Source organism: Prosopis cineraria, unplaced genomic scaffold, assembly GCF_029017545.1.
Source record: "Prosopis cineraria cultivar Desert tree isolate PC_DT_omini unplaced genomic scaffold, ASM2901754v1 PC1, whole genome shotgun sequence".
NCBI classification, from domain to species: Eukaryota; Viridiplantae; Streptophyta; class Magnoliopsida; order Fabales; family Fabaceae; genus Prosopis; species Prosopis cineraria.
In genome coordinates, this window is record NW_026555332.1 from 47,298,971 (window position 1) to 47,318,570 (window position 19,600).

At 33.1% G+C, this 19,600-nt stretch overlaps 2 protein-coding genes and 1 pseudogene across 5 annotated transcripts; all 3 read left to right on the forward strand.

The window, feature by feature from the left end:
• The first annotated feature begins 5,645 nt into the window (after positions 1 to 5,645).
• LOC129302099 (thaumatin-like protein 1) lies at positions 5,646 to 6,312 on the forward strand (annotated as a pseudogene).
• A 4,791-nt stretch (positions 6,313 to 11,103) lies between these two features.
• Positions 11,104 to 12,180, forward strand: LOC129306948 (thaumatin-like protein 1). Its single transcript, XM_054947777.1, has 2 exons — positions 11,104 to 11,161; positions 11,401 to 12,180. The coding sequence occupies exons 1-2, from the start codon at positions 11,104 to 11,106 to the stop codon at positions 12,063 to 12,065; spliced, it is 723 nt and encodes a 240-aa protein (XP_054803752.1). The 3' UTR covers positions 12,066 to 12,180.
• A 1,658-nt stretch (positions 12,181 to 13,838) lies between these two features.
• On the forward strand, positions 13,839 to 19,219 carry LOC129309259 (uncharacterized). Of its 4 annotated transcripts, none has more exons than XM_054950750.1 (9): positions 13,839 to 14,473; positions 15,401 to 15,608; positions 15,706 to 15,853; positions 17,190 to 17,269; positions 17,359 to 17,410; positions 17,852 to 17,908; positions 18,009 to 18,096; positions 18,729 to 18,823; positions 18,916 to 19,219. In XM_054950750.1, exons 1-9 carry the CDS (start codon positions 14,317 to 14,319, stop codon positions 19,015 to 19,017), a joined length of 987 nt encoding a protein of 328 aa, XP_054806725.1. In that variant the 5' UTR covers positions 13,839 to 14,316; the 3' UTR covers positions 19,018 to 19,219. The 4 variants fall into 4 exon arrangements, with proteins under 4 accessions (XP_054806725.1, XP_054806740.1, XP_054806732.1 ...); XM_054950765.1 differs by having other exon boundaries at positions 13,842 to 14,473; positions 18,009 to 18,060; XM_054950757.1 differs by having other exon boundaries at positions 13,843 to 14,473; positions 17,359 to 17,401.
• Positions 19,220 to 19,600: the final 381 nt, after the last annotated feature.

Genomic DNA, 19,600 nt, shown 5'->3' on the forward strand with positions numbered 1-19,600 from the left:
AGCCACCTATTGGGCCTCAAACAGGGACGTACCACATGGCACAAAAATGCAATAACAATAAATCTCCCAACGCCTCACGCAAGAGTTAAGCAATTTAAACATCAACAATGCACAAATGTGCAATGTCACAATCTTCATAATTTTCTCATTTCCAACAACATTATAGTATAGTATCCCACTTGACAAAAACATTTCAAAATACATATTTACAATTATACAATTTCTCAATAAACATACCCATAAAATTTCTATTCAAACATCTCAATACATTTTTCAAATAATCACACAAATAATGGTAGGCAACACAAATCACAAATTAAAACACGATTACCTTATCACTTTAACAATAATTTACTCTTTTCAATTTTCCTTTGTTCACCATTTTCATCAACATAATCTATAATAGCTTTCCACACCACATGCATAACATTAGTTTCAATTTTAAAACTAATAAACAATTATAATCACAGAGTTAGAGAATATAACTTACACTTTCAATATTATTGTTTATAACGTTAGTATGACCAACCAAAATTCTAACCCTCTTTTAATAAATTATAAATATCAACAAGTTATAATTAGCTACTAATTCATTTTTACTGTTACTATTTTCCTCTTTTTCATTCCATAAATTTGAACAAAAATAACTCATAAATAAAAAATTTAGTCTCATGCCACAAATAATCACTCTAACTCTTTACAATCATGTTTTTTTTTAATCCAACTAAACTCCTAATCATCACAAAGAAATATCAATTTTCTCTAAACTTTTTTTTCTTAAAAATCTCAATTTATTACCTCACATAAATTTCCCCATCCCAATTATATTCCTATAATTTAATAATCTCATTTCACTTGTAAGAGCTATTAAATAATAATAATTTTCTCAAGTTATCCTTAATCTCAAAATTGTAACATTTACAATTTCTACTAAATTCACTACTCTTCACATTCAACCATAAACGTCAAAATCAATTCATTTAATCATCATTATAACCTCCACTAACCCAAGCTAAACCATTAAATTTGAAATATATCACCCCTAAAATTATAACTTACAATTTCTCAATAAAAACCTAACTTTAATTCCTTAAATAAATTATTCAAGCAAATTTAAACTATACAAATAAATTATTATTCTAATATCATTAACTTCATTAGAAATTAAATAATCAATTAAAATCTCCAAAAACTCAAAATCTATCAAACTCTAAGTTTTTCATCATCAAGAAATTAGAAATCAAAGAGAGCATGTAACTAAAAGAATATTTAGAATATTTACATAATCATAAAATGTTTGAAATCACACCTAAGTATCCTGTTACGGAACCAAGCTCCATAAATCTCTCTTCCTCGGCATGATCTAGCTCTCGCTCTCTCGCTCACTGCTCTGCCGCGAAGCCACAGGCGCACAGGGATCTGGGAAGAAAAGAAATGGGATTGACAATAGTATGGGAAGTGATCATATTATGACATAGCGGGCGTGGCATCCATACCATATATGTTACTCAATATGATGTTTTTTTATTTGCCCCGCAAGTTTCCTGTCATGGCTTAATAAATCTTTAAATCATTTTCATTTTTTTTAAGATTCTCAAAAAATTCAACTCAATAAACTTAATTTATATATTTTGCTCAAATATAATTTTTATAATATTTATACTCTCGAATAGAGAAATGATTTACATAGTCTACTTCAATCTCACTTAATCTTATCAACTCCCTTTTTCTAAAGAGAAAAAAATGAATGGGAATGGAGACATTAAAATTTAACTCAAATGAGGACATGGTAATTTAAGTCTCTCATAATATTATTTAATTTTTAGAAATAAAAATTTGGGATGTTACACCAAGCAAGGTAAAATTAAAAAGATTTTTTTTATAATTTCAAGGTTATAACTAATATTTTTAATAAGTGCACAGTTAGTTGGCTTTATCATTTATCTTAAGGATCATAATAGTACTTATTGTAACACTCTCACCTTATTAACCATAAACTTAACCAAATATTATACTAATAAAAAAGTTTGAACCTATTAAAAAATTTACCATGGTATACAAGTTTAAAACTAATTTTTCTCAATTTTATTTAAAAAGATAACCATGGTAGAAAATATTTAAATTAAATTTAAAGCCACCATGGTTAACCAACCTTGGTAGGGAGGAAAAAGACTGAACTAATTAAAAAGTTACTAAGGTTATAAAGGTTTGAGCTTAATATTTAAAAATGATAGATACTCCTTATCATAGTTGAAAAAAGTCAATAGATGAAAATTGACCAAAAAATAATTATTTAATTTCACAAAGTTTGGGCTCAGCCAAATTCATAGACACACGTGTCATAACTCTAATTAATTACTTAATTATTTATTTTTAAATCAATGACTCAACATGATCTCATAACAAAACAATTAAATATATAAAATAAATCTCAATAACAAAGATGAATACTAAACTAGCAGATAATGTTATTCTTCAAACAAAGTAAACGGTTTCAAGGCTTACTCAAGTTAACCCTCGAGTTTCAAGATGCTTCCCCTTTGCTCTATTAAACTCATCCGAAAATGTCATAAGAAGGGGTGAACACTAACGTCTTAGTAACTTAGAATTTTACCACACATGTACAAACAACCACACATAAATAACACTATAGGTACACATATAATTTAATTTCATTATTCCATTATGAGCATAACAATTTATAAGCCATCATTCATGATAGTTACATGCAACAATAATATGCAAGACATGTAATCCCCGACCAAAAGTACAAAGCTTAAGTCTCAGACTATGGATCTACTCCTTAAAGAACCCAACCAAGAGTTGTTACTATCCTGCATTCTATAACATCTAAAATTTTAATTGCCAGATTTAACTAATTAACCAAAGGTAATTAGGTAAATTGGGTAAAAATTGATTTTATCATGGTTAGTGACATCTAATGGGCTTATTTGTAATAAGCACAACCTTTGGATTTAGCTTGAAAGGGTTCTAGGCCACCTGGACCCAAGCTAGAGGAGAAAAATGAAGAAGGCATATTCTAGATCGCCTGCGACGATGGAGTCACCTTGTGCCACGGCAGATGGAAAATTTTTTTAATAAATCTGTCGTAGTTCACGACAAAGGAAAGGAAAGGGAAAAGGAGAGAAATAGAGAGGGGCGACGAGAGATCTTTGGAGGTGTGTGCTAGGGCTTGAGTTTCTTGGCATTTTGAAGGTCTTTATAGCTTGGTTTCATCTTAGCAAGTCTTTCATTTCCTTTCCTCTTCCTCCTGCACCATTTTGATTCAAGTTTTAGGGTCGAAAGATGAGCATTTTGAACCTAGGGGCTTTGGGTCCAAACCTATTAATCCTAATGGGATTAATGAGAGTTAGTCAACCTATTTAAACTTAGTTCTATGGATTTTACAAGGTCATGAGTTTTGGTATAGGTTTTTGGTGAACATCCCTAGCTACTTTAAGTGAGGTTTTAAGTTGTTGAGAGTTAATGGAGTCAACGAGAGTTACTAAACCCCTTGGTTGTGAGATTGAGCTTGAGGTTGAGAACTTGGGTAGTTAAAGTGTAAAATTTAGAGCAGGAAATGGTATTCAAGTGGATTATTAGTAATGATATTTTATTAACATTGTCACACGGTTGTTGAGCTTATGGTAAGCTCAGGAAGCAATTATTAAGGGATAACTTTAATTTAAATACTTCACATTTTGGATCCATTCTTTGAGAAAAGGGTTGTCAACATCTTCGCACGCTGGGTCCAATGTTTTGTGAATGCACTAGCACAAAATAGGTTACTTAAACCCTATTTTCTAAACCGGTTCCTACGCATAAGGTTTAAAAAGTAGGGATGGTGGCATTTTGTAAATAAATTGAAGTTTGACAAACTTCTAAACTGTTTTCTTTCATAACTAGTTTAAATAATACTTTCTAAACCGATTCATTTTATAATCAGTCTAAATCTAATGATTCTATAAAGTTGACTTCATAACCGGTCTTGATATAATGGCATTTTTGTAATTAATTAGGAGAGTGATGTTATATTAGTCCTCGATGCGTTCTCTCCTCTCCATCGTCATTATTGAGTTCTCTCTTGTGAACCTTAGATCGCAGGCCCCTTTCATATGCTCCAACCTCCGACATTGACACCCTATCCTCCTTTCTTATGCACTACTTCAACTTCTATGGCTTCACTTCCCCACTTATCCTCTTTGGAGATTGTGGCTGCTCATCTCTACTGTCTCTTTTAGAAATTGCCATTGATGGGTCAGGTAGCTTCAACAATTTTAGTTTCTTTAAAGCTTACAAGATGATTGCATCTATCCAGCCCTAAAGCTGTTAAGCCCAATCCCCATCATGTTGTGCCATCACGTGCTCCGTTGAAGCAATCAGTCAACATCCCATTTTCTCCCTTCTTTAGATCTAAGCCGTGTGTCCAAGTAAGTTTCATTGTCAAAGGTCTTGTCTTCTCCTCTCTTCAAATTTGAAGGTAATCTTATAATTAAGAGAAATGATAAAGGAATTTGTGAAGCTAGGAAGAGCAAATAAAATTAAGTCTACAGCAAGCAAATTTTTACTATATTTAAGTGTCAATTATGCTAGACCTTCTCAAGTGGAAGCCATTTTTGCTTTTTGTGAATCTTGGTCTATTGTTTTGTTGTTACAAGATTGTTAGTTGAAAATGTTAATAAAATCTCTTGCAATATAACTCTTGCTATCATAATATTTTCATGTTTAAATTTATGTTATTTAAATATAGGGCATTTTTTTGGACCTCCATTCCAAAAAAGATGCCCCTATTTTTTTTTCAAAAAAATTGACACTTTCTAAACTATTTGTAATTATAACTAGCTTAGAAAGTGGACTTTTCAAACTTGTTACAAGTTAGGATTGATTTAAAAGTTGACTTTCTAAATCGGTTGTAATTAGAATCAGGACTTTCTAAATTGCCCTTATCTAAATCAGTTTCAAAACCAATTTAGAGAGGCTTTTTTAACCAGTTTAGATAGTTATTTTTGTACTAGTGATGGTATGTAACGTTTAGGTGATTTTTTAGGAAATTGTATAAACTATTTGAGTTTAACATAATTTTTTTTGAATTTTGGATTCTTTATATGTGCTGGAACTGGTTGGCTGGCGATAAATTGTATAGAATATTTTTATTTGTAAGAATGGAGATAATAAATAAAAACAATATAAACCTAAAAAAATAGGGTTATTTGACATCGGTTGTTGCTATAACTGATATTGAAAGTAACTCTTTTTTAAAAAAAAATCAAACAATTGGCAATTTTTAACAGCAGTTTTGAAATCACTATTAAAAGTTTTTTACAACAATGGTTGTTTAATTGCTGTTGAAATTCACTAATTTTTAACATTCCTTGTAGCAACAGCAATTCTCTAACAGTTGTTGGTATTCTTTCTTATTCAATGTTAAAAGCTTATCCTATAACAATAGTATCGATGTACCTCTCTTTCACAGCTCCTTTTGCTTGTATTTGTATACCACATTCACAACATTATATTCGCTAACTGTGTAATGTCTGGTTGATTAGTTGATGTACAAGCTAAGTACGACAGTGTTCCCATTTTTTATTTTATCTGTAAAGAAGTTGTTTGGGCTAATATTTGTTGTTGATTGATGCAAAACATGGTTTTTCGCAGGCGAAAATGCAGCAACGAGTACCTTTAAAAACAAGTTCACCTTCACCGTATGGCCAGGAACCCTAACCGGAGCTCCAAACCCTCAATTGTCCACAATCGGTTTCGAGTTGGCGAGCGGAGCTTCTAGCTCGATCGGTAGATGTTCCCTTTCCGGGGTCGGGTCGCTTTTGGGCTCAGGCCCAATGCTCTAATGCCTCCGGTAATTTTGTCTGCACCACCACAGCTTGTGCCTCCTCTCAGGTCAGCTGCAACGGCGCCCGTGCAAATCCCACCAGCAGTGTTGATAGAACTCACGGTGGCAGCGAATGGCGGACAATATTTCTATGACGTCAGCAGTGTGGTTGGGTTCAACTTGCCCATGTCCATAGCCCCTCAAGGCGGCACCGGTGACTGCAAAGTCTCAAGCTGCTCGGCGAAATCCACAGAGTGTGTCCAGATACGCAAAAAGTAATAGGGTCTGATGGGAGTGTTTTTGCGTGCAAGAGTGCGTGCTTGGCATTTAATCAGCCTCAATATTTTTGCACCGGAGATTCTAACACCCCAGGGAAATGCCCACCTGCCAAATACTCTCAGGTTTTCAAGTCTCAGTGTCCTGATGCCTATAGTTATGCTTATGATGACAAGACTGGCACCTTCATTTGGCTTCAGCAAGCCTAACTATGCCATGATTTTCTGTCCTTAGATTAATCCTGTGACCGAAGGAAGCTCGGAACTTTATCAATTCGCCCGCTATGCGCCTGATAATTATGTGTAATAAATATTGTACAGTATCATAACATACTGATATACATGCACGTGTAAGAATGCAATATTTTTTTCCGCCACAGGACATGGTCTGATGATAGTAGTAACAAAAGAAGTATTTTTAATTTTGAGCTGTCAATTTTAGGAAGATAAAGTTAAAAGAATATGATTGTGTGTGATTCAAATTTTGTCTTTGTATGTTTCTCAGATCTCCATTAATTTTATCATTTTTATTATCTCTCTCTTGATACACACTCTATATGCATGTGTATTCTATTTTTATCAATCTCAGCGTTTAGCCTAGCGGTTGTGCGAAAATTAATGTTGAAGGTGTGCCACCCAATGCACTAGATCAGTGACCAACATATCAGATAGTCATGATATATATACCTCAGGGATTCGAGGTCTCAGGCAGCTTCGTTCGGTCCTCGAACAGTCGAATGTGTGGCTATTATTTTCTACTTTCATCACTAGTGGCTATTGCTCCAATTTACTGAAACATCGCCCAGCTAATCCATTATCGCGTCGCCGTTGGATAAATTAAAACAGGCATGGGTGCATGAGGGAGTAATAGTTGCGGATTACTCCAAATATAAGTAACAGATTACTAGTTTATCAATATTAAAAAAAAATATTTTGTTGGCCAATTAATTGCTTTAAATGGGCCGCATTTTACGGTTTCTTTTCAAAACTGCCCTTGATGAAGTTATTATAAGTAGAAAAGGTAGTACCCTGATCTTATTAGAAAATCACTTTTAACTTATTTCATCAAAATCTATAAAAATCTTAAATTAAAACTCATTAATTATATCTAAAAATATAATAAGTTTTTAACTCTAGTCGTATTAGAAATATACTAACAATATACTTTCTCTTACCAATATTAAATGGATTAAAAGAAAAAATTTGTGATCAAAAGTCAACATAACATACCCTACAAAAAATAAACTTTAAATTGGATGAAGTTAGTCGTGGCTAGGTGAGCACCTTTTCTATTTTATTTGCCTCGCGAGTTAATTAAGGTATAACTCAACTTAATGACTTTACTAATTAAGGACATTTTACAAGGCATGTGATCGTCTTTTTATCATAAGTTTTCCTTTCCACTCTACATTATCAAAGAGTGTACCATGCATCTAGTATGGATAAAGCTAAAAACTTATTAAATTTTTAAAAAATTAATAAATTTTAAAATTTTTATTAATTTCAGTGAAACACGTATTGGAAATGGCTAATGAATAAGATAGGAGGGAGTTAACATTTTTTCTAAAATATCATATTTAAAATTATGAGGCACTTTTGGTTGTAATTTAGAGGGTCAAAAATGGTCTTTAATTAAGAATGTATGAGTAATTAGTAAGTTTTTATTAAAATAGTATGCTATATTAAATAAAGATAAATATAAAATAGTGTGTATTTTTAATGTTCATTTATTATTGTAGAGGTAAATTGGTTTAAAATGTCTTATAATTTTGAGGATGGAGAAATAAATATGTGTCACCTTATTTTAATGAGAATATCAAGTGGGAGAGGGAAGAAAATTGTGACGTTAATAATAATAAGGATATCAAGGTGAGGGGGATTATTAAATAGGAAAGATAAAGAAGATTAATGATGTATATTTAAAATCAAAACAACTCAATCAACTAGGTCTTATATTGAAGACATGAGAAAGTAAGGTCATGTTTGATATGATGGAATAGTTTTTAATAAAATTAGAATCAAAATTAAAATAGAATTGAGTTTTAAAAGTGTGTTTGATAAGAATATGAAATTCTAATATAATTTTAATTAGTATATGTACTTAAAATAAGAAAATCCCAAATTGTCCTTTTTTTTCAAAATTAAAAAGACCTACCTTATCATAAATTGACAAAAAAAGATGAGGGTAGTGGGATTCACAAAATGAATTCAAAGGAATTGAAACAATTTCATGGTCAATATAATGGGATTGGATTCTAGCATTTTCTGTAGAATTAGGATTTCTAAGAATTACAACTCCTACATACCAAACATACTTAAATTAAGATTTTATCTCTAATTTTATTTTTATCTTACTAATTTAATGATGCCAAACATGGCCTGAGAACTAAAGAAGGATTTGAACATAGCGAGTAATGCACATCCATTAATTTAATTGGTGCCTTGTGCAATGTTATAACAGCTATTTAATTTAGTTAAACAATTGTTAAGTATTTTGTTATATAATACTCTGAAAGCACCAAATTTTAAATTTTTAGAAAATACAATGTAATCAATGATTTGGTTGCAACAATTATTTTGAATTCTCAAAAGAAAGTGCATGTTAATAATTTTCAAAATATTTATAAAATACAATCACTACAATTGAAATGATTCATCGATTTAAATCTATTCAACAGCAATCATCACAAGTAGTATTATATAGTTGCATACAATGGTGGAATCACTTATAATTGAAGGTGAATATATGCCTCCCAATGTAAAAAAAATAAAAACATGTAAAATTTTTAATATGTTTTTATATGATAAATTTAAAGAGTGATATTATATTATTTTTTTAAATAATTTTAAAAAATATTATTTAAAAAGTTATACTATAACTTATAACTTATAAAGAAGATTAAATTAACCATTTGGAACATGTCTTAATGGGACATGGGGAAGTACACTTTTTTGAGTTTCAAGTCTAAACAATGGAGTCAAGGTCAAATCTTTTCATAGCAGCGGATAGGATCAAATGTTTTGACCAGTTGACTTTGTCGTCAACGGAAAGTTAGTCCCACGAATCACGAGGAAGCGCATTATAGACGTTAGCAAAGCGGGAGATGGAATCATGTCTCCGCGTAATAAATCAAAACCAAATGCCAAATACTCCTCCACGTTCAAGCTATATGATGCATTTTAGAAGACTTTTTTATTTTTTAATATAAGGTATTTGATAAAATATTAATTAATTTTTTAATACTATTTTTATTTAAATTTATTAATTATAAAATATAAAGTAAATTTAAAAAAATTATTTAAATAAGGGTGAAAGTGAAAATTTATTTTATTTTCATATAAACTTAACAACTTAATCATTTCTAACTGATTGCAATGAGGTAGTCAAATGAACGTTATAATCAATATTTGATGTAGTAATTTCAAGGTGTGACCATTAGAAGTACAGTCACCCATCCCCAATGTTGAAATTAACTAGAGTTTAAATATTAAGAGTGCCATGCACTTTAAAATTAGGGATCCAAAAATGCTATTTGACCATTCACTATTGGAATGGAATACCGAAAAAACTTGATCATGAGATACTATTTTGTTACTCTTGACCGTGTTTTCAGTAAGTGAACAGATGTAAGGATTAGTTTGCATCATGTTTCAAACAACAATATTGTCATCACTATAATCTTGTGGAACCACCTTAGAGTGCAAAAGTTTTATATGCTATATATAGACTTGAATTGATCTTTTTTTCCTTACATGGTTTTCGTGGTCTTGTAAAAAAAAAAATACTACTTCAAAAGGAAATTTCAAGTCAAGTCGAAGCGTTTATTCCCAAATTACTGGGCTATGCACAACTTACTGGGATGTTGAGAGAGATGATATAAAGATGATCCAAATCCCAAATTCTTACTTTTATCTCTCAATTTAATTTTTTCGCCACCTTCACCTATTTTTTCTCCTTTGTCCTCCCTCGTCGTGCAATTACTTAATCCTAAAATTTCCTTCCTGGTCACGAAACTGTTGACTTCCTCCTTCTGCTTTTCAATGAAAACTATCTCCCAAAAATGAAATCTCGATTGTGTGGGATTGAAAAAATGAAATTCATATCTCTACGTCAAAAGCACGCTCTCGTAGTACCATAAATGCATACGTTTGTATCTTGTAATTTTTAAAATTTTCATATTCGACGTATTGCATGACATGACGTTCGATCATCTAAACTCATATTTGTGCATCATAAGTCAAAAATGGATTATTATCCAATATATCCATATTGTGTTAGAAAAAAGGAGGAACTTTACCAAGAAAGGTAAAAAAAAAAGGGAGGAATTCTTAAAATCTTGAGGATTTCGATTTGTTATCCTATTTTTAATAGGCACGTGGATGAATTAATGCAACGCAATCGTGCATTCTCATATGCTAGCAATTTGCGCTAGCATATTAAAAATAAGAATCCTGAAGATTACGGAAATCTTTTCTTAAACAATCTAAAATCCAAAATTGTGAGAATTCGTGTAACCATGCATGACATCTTCTAATTTTTAATTAAAAATCATTAATCGACAGACATCACTCCAACCCAAGAAATCCTCTCTAAATTATACTTCATATGTTTTTATAAGATACTTTTAAATAATATTACACATATTAATAAAATTCATTAAGTATACCTAAAAATATTTTTTAAAAAACAAAAACGTAATTTTTAAAAATTTTCTTTATTTAATATCTTGTTTATAAAAAAAGTATTAAAGAGAAGGATAATATAGCGAGAAGAATAATATTTTAAAAAAACATCATTAATGAAATTGTATTTTTATCAAAGTATTTATATATATATATATATATATATTGGAACATTAAATCTAAAAAAAGCGACAAATAAATTGGGACGGACAAAATATATTTGTGTTCGTATTGTGTGCTCCATGTGCCTGTATAAACACCCGCTTGGTCACTGACAACCATCCACATTGAATGCCATTCAAGGGAGATATCGATCAAATGGCCTCCAGAGCTATTTTCAAGTTTCTGCTGCTGCCGTTACTGCTACTCATTCCAGGTCTTGCTCTTCTTCCTTGATTTTCGCTTTAATCGAAAAACAACAGTTGCTTCCTTGTTCCTCCTTTCATTCCAAGCACAATTTCGAGTTCTGAGTCCATTATTCTTCAACCTGTGTTGTGAAGTACAAGAAACCATTAAAGATTAATGGAGTCTTGTTTCAACTTCACGCTCCTTTCTTATTAATTATTTTAAGAAGACCTATCTCATAACATTGGTTGTCTTGAAAATAATATGCAGGAGGTCATTGTGACGTGACATTTCATTTTACGAACCAGTGTCCCTATACCATATGGCGCGCCGCTAGCACCGACATGCTGGATGCGGAGCCAGAACTTCCACCAGACGTCCACACAACTTACAGTATGGACGATCGCTGGAGCGGCTCCATTTGGGCTCGAACCCAATGCTCCAACAATGCGTCCTTCTACTTCTCATGCCAAAGCGGAGATTGCGGCTCTGGTAAACTTGTCTGTGTGAGTCCGCAACCCGCTTACCCAGTAACTCTCATCAACCTGGACATCAACAACCCGGTTGTTTCCTACGAAGTGAGCCTAGTCCACGGGCAGAACATGCGGGTCCGGGTCCAACCCAACGGAGGGATGCTGGTGGACGGATCCGGGCCGTGCCCCGTGGTGGACTGTGCTAGAGATCTTAAGGACGTGTGCCCTTCATTTTTAGTGGCGGCGAATAAGGATGGTCGATATGTGGGTTGTTACAGTGCGTGCGATGCGTTGAAGGAAGCCAAATATTGCTGCGGCGATAGTGGCTGCCAGCCTGACGAGTTCTCTAAGAGGAACAAGGAATTGTGCAATATGGCCCACACCTATCCCGGGGATCATAACCCTCCCAAGTATCAATGTAAAGGGGCTGAAAGCTATGACATCACTTTCTGTCCTGTTTAGTCTAAAACATATGGGCGCTTTCTCTTTGCCCTATGGGCATTCTCGTGGACTCGTGGTAATTAAAGCCCTTAAATCTTGAGTCTTGAGAATTGACTTCTGTGCACCCTGCGAATAATGATAGCCTCAATAATCAATAATTAGGGGTGCTTTTTCCGATACCTCTTTGCTCATACTGATTTATATTTTTATTTCATTTCTAAATGCACGTCTGTTTTAAATTTTAATTATGGTGTAATTATTATTCATTTTCGTTAATACTATATCCTTACGAGATGGAAGATATGGAGAGATCGTTAAAATTTAAAATAGCATGCTATGCAAGGAAAAATTGAGGAGAGAAAAAAAAATTCATACCTTGTACGTTTTAATTTTACTTTTCATTAATAAATAAATAAATAGAGACGAATGAGATATTAATAAAAAAATATTAAATGGAAAAGTATTCACTATATATCATAAGATAGGGAGGAATACTAAAAAATTAATAAAAAGAAATTGAGACGGTACACGAAGAATGCCCAACCGTATCAATCATCACCTGTTGGCTCGTATATTTATTCCGTACCTTGTAAATCTTCAACGTATCAGGACCCATTTTAAGAGTCATAATAACATAAATAAAATATACATTGCTTGGGGTTATTAAATGCTTATTACTAGTTTATTACAATATTTGTCACATAATACGACAAGCTAACCAGCCTGTTATGCTTTGGCCGAAAACTGCTAATAAATTGGAGCTTCTAGGCCTAGGCACCACTCACCTCACCTGGTTACCCATTATACTCCATTCATGCTCTCATTGGCTATTTTGGCTCCCAAAAAAGAGAGAGGGATTACTTTGAGTTCTTACATAATATAATTAAATATTAAAAGATTCATTAATGATGAACAAAGAAAAGTGACAACTGAATTGTCAATGTGTTGTTATTTTCTTTTGTTGAATTTGTTAAATGAACTTATGATATTTAAATATGTTGTATAGGATTTATACAAATTTTTAAAAAAATAGTCTCTTGCTACTGACTTTTGTGTTCACAACTATCTTCGAAAAATTGGCACTCAATCTTGGCATTAAACATTACTATTCCATAAATCAAAAGAAGGTGAAAGTAGATAAATTTTTAGATGGACTTGGTGGATTTGATGCATCATGTTACCCATAGTTGATTCAACAAAAACATGATATTCAAATAATATTAAATATAAATTAATTTTAAAATTTATAATAATAGAGGGAAAGAAAATCAATTAAACAAGCATCCTATTATAAAAATAAAGTTATTAAAAATAATGATAAATAAAAATTTATTTGATTAACTGATAGTAGATGTTATTTGATAATTCACAGCAGCATGAAAAACTAATTAATGGGAGAAAGCCTTCATTGATTCTTTCCGATTCAAGTTTTTTATTTTCTGGTTCAAATCCAACTTAAGTTTTATTTATGCTATACACGAATTCTTGATTTTTACTGGAAACAAACGAGTTGTGTTTGTGTAAAATTGTCAAAATGGGGAAAAAAATGCGAACAACAAAGTTTTTCTTTGGCTCATATAGCATCACATAATGCGTAAATTCACAGACCTACTCAATAAAGAATCTTTAAATAACAACGAAATTATTGGCCATCCCTTCAAAAAAAGAAAAAGATAGTCAGAATAATTTCTCTGGCGATGAACATATCCTCTTGTTTTAAGTGTCAACTAACAACGCCCGCACCACCACCTAGTAGTATATTAGCCGGAGGGATCTCCTTTTCAGAACTTGCGCTTCGTTAACGCGAAAATGTATTTGATATCATCAATTAAGTAACTCTTCAGAACATTAAAAATTAAAAAGGAAAGAAAAAACTGTTTTAATGCTTTTATCAGATTTTTTCCTAACCTAAAGTTTTTATCAGATGAATAAAAGGAAAACAATAGTTTCAAGATTCCAAGTTGTCAAACATCAGCAAATGTCTTTGTAGTTCGTACCATGTTGTGGATGTGGTTAGGTCGGTAGTGGAAGATTTCAGCGGGACAATTCCGTTTTGCTCTCGGAATGTACAAAGCTGATGAGATTAGGATAACCATCGAAGGCGGCGAATTTTAAATTTAAGCTGTTGTCCGATATTTGATGTTGCCAATCGCCACATTCTATTTCATTGATCAAACACACTGTGTATCTCTTCCTTTTGGTCTAGGGTTCCTCTGTTTCCTTTAAGATTTTTTTAGCGCTTCCGTCTCTATTTATACTTCCATTAGGAGCAATGGCGAAGAAGAGAGGAACACCCGAGAAGAAGAGCCAAAAGATAATCCCAACTGACTGTATCCCAAACCATTCTCAACAGCGCAGAAGCACACCACCAAAACGCCGCACTGATTTCTCTGTGTTTATGCGCAATTCTGCTTCTCTCTCCAACCCAGGTTGTTTCCTTTCTTCGATTTTATGTCTGTTCTCGATGTTCATACCACATTCTACGAGTTTTCTTGGTTGAACGTATGAAAAATCTTTGATTAACGGCTGTAAGGCTTGATCCGTCGAATTGCCTAATCACTGTTAAATATGTTCTGATTTGAAATTCGATCATGTTGATCACCATGGGGATTGGGTTCATTATCAAACAATTCAGTTGATAACTGAATTTTCTTTTAATTGGGATAAACATCTGAAACTTTTGTCAGTTCCTGCTGATTATTGAGGATCATCACGGTTTATCTTATTTTTGTACGTGATTTATCCTTCCTTTGCTTCTATGTATCACTGCATACACAGCCGAAACTTGAGCTTTGAGCCTCTATCTTCAGCTTAGATCCAATTTTGCTTCTTTTTGAATTACTCGTTTAAAACATTGATATATTTATTCAATATTTTTTTTCCCATGCTTGCTTGGTTAAGCAAGGAGAAGCAATGCAGTTTAAGACTGTTGCTCTTATAAGTTGATTTTTTTTTTTTTTGGTTGCAACTGTAGTGGTGCCAATATCTAAATGGTTCGGCAGACGCCACGGTAATCAATAGCAAGCACATTTTAGTGTTGTAGTTGTGAAGTATTTATATGCAGGGTGAGAAGCATCAATAGGGATTTCAGTTCATAGATAAATTATAACGACCTTCGATAACTTTTTGTCTTTGATTAAGTAAATGTTAAAAGCTTTAAAAAGTTACATTCTTATATTTAAATTCACATGCATCAATCTTTTCTTTTGGGTTTTAAATTGACGACTTTATTGTAATTTATACGCAAGGACTTAACATGGATCATTGCCTACAGCACTAGTGCCCATTTTTCTTCATATCATTGATTTTTTTCAAAAAACATGGTTAACCTTTATTTTGGGAAACATATTTTGCAGTTTCTTCACATGGTTCATCTTCTGGAGAAGTCAGATTGGACAGTGTCTCTGCAAGCAGTGTACACGAGGATAGAATGAAAGAAGAACAATTCCCTGAAGGTACACTTGTTAAATGCAGTGGTTTCTATAGGGATGAAAATCTTGATGTTCCAGTGACTGAAGTTGAATCAGTTGTCCGAGATGAAGCTCTTGACGTTGGCAGCAATAGGTATGTTTTGGATGGCCTTTCCTCATGGCTGTGCGAATATATGCAAAATATTGCATCTCTCTCTCTCTCTCATTATGTTAATAAGAACTTAATGTAGGGATGGTCAACAAGGAAAAAATAGCACCCTCAAGATATCAGAATCCACATCACAGGAGTCACCTGTTACTTACAGCAATTGCATTACTATAACCCCAGGGAGTGTTGTATGGGCAAAAACATCTTGTCAAGTGTGGTGGCCTGCGGAGGTATTTACTCTTATATCCTGCTGTGCTACTTCTTTTCTACCGCTAATTACTACATGCTTGTCATACATTGAAATAAGAAATCATGTATTTTGCAGCAAAGGAAAAATTAGGATTTTGAAACCTGCGGACAATATGTCAACGAAGTGCTCATTGAGTCTTGCAATTATATAATCTGTGGCAAAAAATTTGTCTCATTGGATTGGTATTTGTAGCCTACATTTGATATCTCGTGCAAACGGATTATATGTAGAGCACAACTTCAACGTTTAGCAAGCTTAAATACATGCACTTTTTTGCTTCCCAAAAATTTAGTGGGATTAAAAAAAAAATACATGAGAAAGTTACATGTTGCATGGCCTTATATAAAGTGGTGGACAGAAAACCCTCAGTCAGTGGGGGCATAAAATATAAAATAATAATATTTAAATTAGAATACTATAAAAGATAATATAAAATTACGTTACCAAAAAAATAATATAAATATAAATTTAACATGTTAAGACCTTAAAATATATTGGACTTGAGTAAAATATCAAAGGCTTACTTTTTTTTTTTTTAAGAACTCAAAAAGGTTTTATTTTGAGTTTAGTGGGTGTAAATTTTCATAAGTTACAATGCACACTTGTAAATTTTACTAAGTTGAGTGGGGCATTTGCCTACCCTCACCTCAACCCAGGTCCACCACTGCTTATATATTCGTTTGGATAAACAAGCAAAAGAGGGAGAAAAAAACATAATTGAGTGGCTTTTGGAATAGGCGAATTCATTTTGTTTTTGGGTTCAACGTTCAAGTCCCATTTTGTTTCTGTCTTCATCCTATTGTGGATTTATGAGGCATGCCTCCTTTTGTTCAATGCAGAAGTTATATTTCATATGTAAGACCTGTTTTTGTCCGCTGTAGATCTTAAGTTCTTCTTTTGAACTGAAAGTTCTTAAGTCTTCTTTAAATTTGGCAATTTTCAACTTTTGAAGTTTGAGCTTTTAATGTCATATCATATTTCATCTGATACAGTTTTTTCTTCTACCAGATTGTGCGCTACAGCTTTGAATATTCATGTAAAATCTTTCCTCAGTTTGCCAGAGTAGAAGAATTATATTTCATTGAATTAATCATGGCTAATGATTGCCAATTTAAGGTCTCTCCATACTAATATGTCATGGATATATATTTTTTGGCTTCTTTAGGTTGCATTTAATCTAACTTTCTCTTAACGTTATTCGATATCATGAATTAGTTTATGGCATAGGCGAGGTGAAGTGCTGATGTTTCAACACCTCTTGTTTTTTACACTGACTTTATAACCTGTTTATGTTTCTTTTAAAAATATTATTTCAGATCATGGAAGAAAGACCCACCTTAGCAGGCCAGGTCTCTGATAGACATGTCTTGGTGCAGTTTTATGGGAATCAACCCTGGTATCGTAGCCTACTTTCAGTATAACGAGTTTCGTGGATGTGTCTAACATGTTTAAAGATTGAGCTGAATATTACTTTGTGCTTTACAGTGCTAGGATTGACCCAGCGAAAGATCTTTCAGCATTTGAGGATGTGAGTTTGGTTCGTTTCTTACTGTTCTTCTGTCTCATAAGGAAGCTTATTATTGTTCTCGAGTCCTTTGGATATTGCATTTTGAAAACACCTTGCTGGAACTGAATCCTGGAGAAAGAGGACTGATAAGAACCTCATCTCAACCCTAAAAGAAAAGTCATCCCACTGCCACCCATAATTGTTGCCAGGCAGCATGAATTTTATGAGGCCTTTTGTATGGACCATTGAAATTGAACTTGTCCTGTAGAGAAGCTAGTGATTTTAACTGTTCAGACCCTTCTGCCCTCCTTTGTCTTTTGTTCCCCCAATTTCTGACCCGTAGAGACGAGGGGTCATTGGAGAAATAGGACCTTATTTGCAGCATGGGACATTATTCCACCTCCTTTGTTCTCTTAACCAAAGTTTGTCAATATCTGATGTCTGTGCTGGTTTTTTTTTTTCCCCAAACAGTCTTATGAAGAAAGGAGCAGTAACCCTGCAAAAGATTTCCAAGATGCTCTAGAACAAGTATGTTAATCTAAAGCAGTCCGATATGCCTGACTTGAGTATATTTTGTAATTTAACCTATAGAATATTGTGTTTCACTTGTCTTCTTATTTTATTGTAGGCTTTGCAGAGGAAGGAACAACTTAGTTCGTGCAGAAAGTTGAGTCCCCAAGGTACTGTTCACTCGGATCTGCAAGATCACTCATGTGGTATAAAATTGCTTTTTACTCCATATTATGTTTTATGGAAGGAGTGATACAGTTGCATAAACGCAGTAAAAAAAGCAGAATCACTTTCATACTATCGAGTTAATGAAATTATTGTATTAGCCTGAAGTAATTTGCATCATTCTAGTTTTTGGAAGCAGACATGTTTTATTGATGTGATTGTATTCTTTTAGTTTTATTCAAACAGTGTATTCAGACGTGTTTCATCTATGTACAATAAATGTGAAACCACATAGCTCCACAAGCTTTAATTCGGTTCGGAGGTAGTTTTAGCTAACAAAAAATATTTTGGCTGCTCTTGTTTAAAATATTGCAGGCCTTGTTTATTGTCCATATTATATTTTTCATGCCTGCTGCGACAATTTAGCTAAACAAAAGAATATTGTAGGTTTTGTGCTTTTGTCATGAAAATATTGGACTATTTAGCACTTAGCAATCTCTGAAAGAAGTGCGTGCTCATACACAGCAGATACTGTTTCATTTCACACGCTCATCATGGTCAAATGTCTAATAATATGTTGATTTAAAAGCTATGACTGCCGATAATGAAGCTCTAGTGTGCTCCTTTTGTTTCTCAATGTTGTTATTATAATATTTATTTATGATTTTATCAGAAAAATGGACTTCATCAGCCTCGAGCAAAACAATAGATGATTTAAAGGAGAGAGGAAGGGGTAAAAGAGAACGCAAGCGCAAACTTCATTTTGATGTAAGTTTCTACCCAGTTTTTGGCATGGCTTCGGCTTTTTATCAGGACTTTATATGTCAAGTGCTTAGAGTAATAATGAAATTATTTTGTAGGAGGTGGCATCTCCTCCAAAGTCAGAAAGAAAGGCTCGCCGGTTAAAGATAATGCGATACCTGGGCCTTATTGCTCCGGTTGGTTCTCCATATTGGAAGTGACTGCCACTCATGTACATACGACGTTTTGGGCCCTTGCTTCTCAATTGGGCCATTCTTTTTTTACTACTAATGTGATAGTGTATGTTTCAAGAGTTCCATTCTTCTGACTCACTCGTTTCACTGCGCAGCGTTTTCAGGATTACTTGGTTTTATTTAATCGTTTCTTGTAAAATCCTTTTTTGATTGCTTCATTTCTCGTAGTGGTGGAAGAGCTGTTCTGGATTCAAGTCTCACACACCTTACACAGAAGCCCATGTTCGCAAGGGGTATAGACACTAGCCATGGTTGCATTTTCAATCCTTGCGGTTGAATTGACGGTTATGTAGTAATGGAATGGGTAGAGTGGAATGACATTCACATAAAATTGACTTGGTATAATATGAGAAAAATATAGAATGAAATTTATTTTTTGGAAAAAAATATTAAAAACAAAAGTCAATTAACTCTTGCCATTGTCTACTAAAGAAATTCCTCCTCCTTTTGAGTCCATGTGCCATGGGTAAAAGAAAAAAGGAAGGAAGAATGACAAATAAGTTTTAAGGGGATTAATTAATTCAAATTAAGTTTCCACCACAAACCAAGA

Coding starts and splice junctions, on each gene's coding strand:
- LOC129306948 (XM_054947777.1), top strand. CDS start 11,104: ATGGCCTCCAGAGCTATTTTCAAGTTTCTGCTGCTGCCGTTACTGCTA. Junction 11,162..11,400: donor GTTACTGCTACTCATTCCAG/GTCTTGCTCTTC, acceptor AATAATATGCAG/GAGGTCATTGTGACGTGACA.
- LOC129309259 (XM_054950750.1), top strand. CDS start 14,317: ATGGCGAAGAAGAGAGGAACACCCGAGAAGAAGAGCCAAAAGATAATC. Junction 15,854..17,189: donor AAGTGTGGTGGCCTGCGGAG/GTATTTACTCTT, acceptor ATATTATTTCAG/ATCATGGAAGAAAGACCCAC. Junction 17,411..17,851: donor CATTTGAGGATGTGAGTTTG/GTTCGTTTCTTA, acceptor TTCCCCAAACAG/TCTTATGAAGAAAGGAGCAG.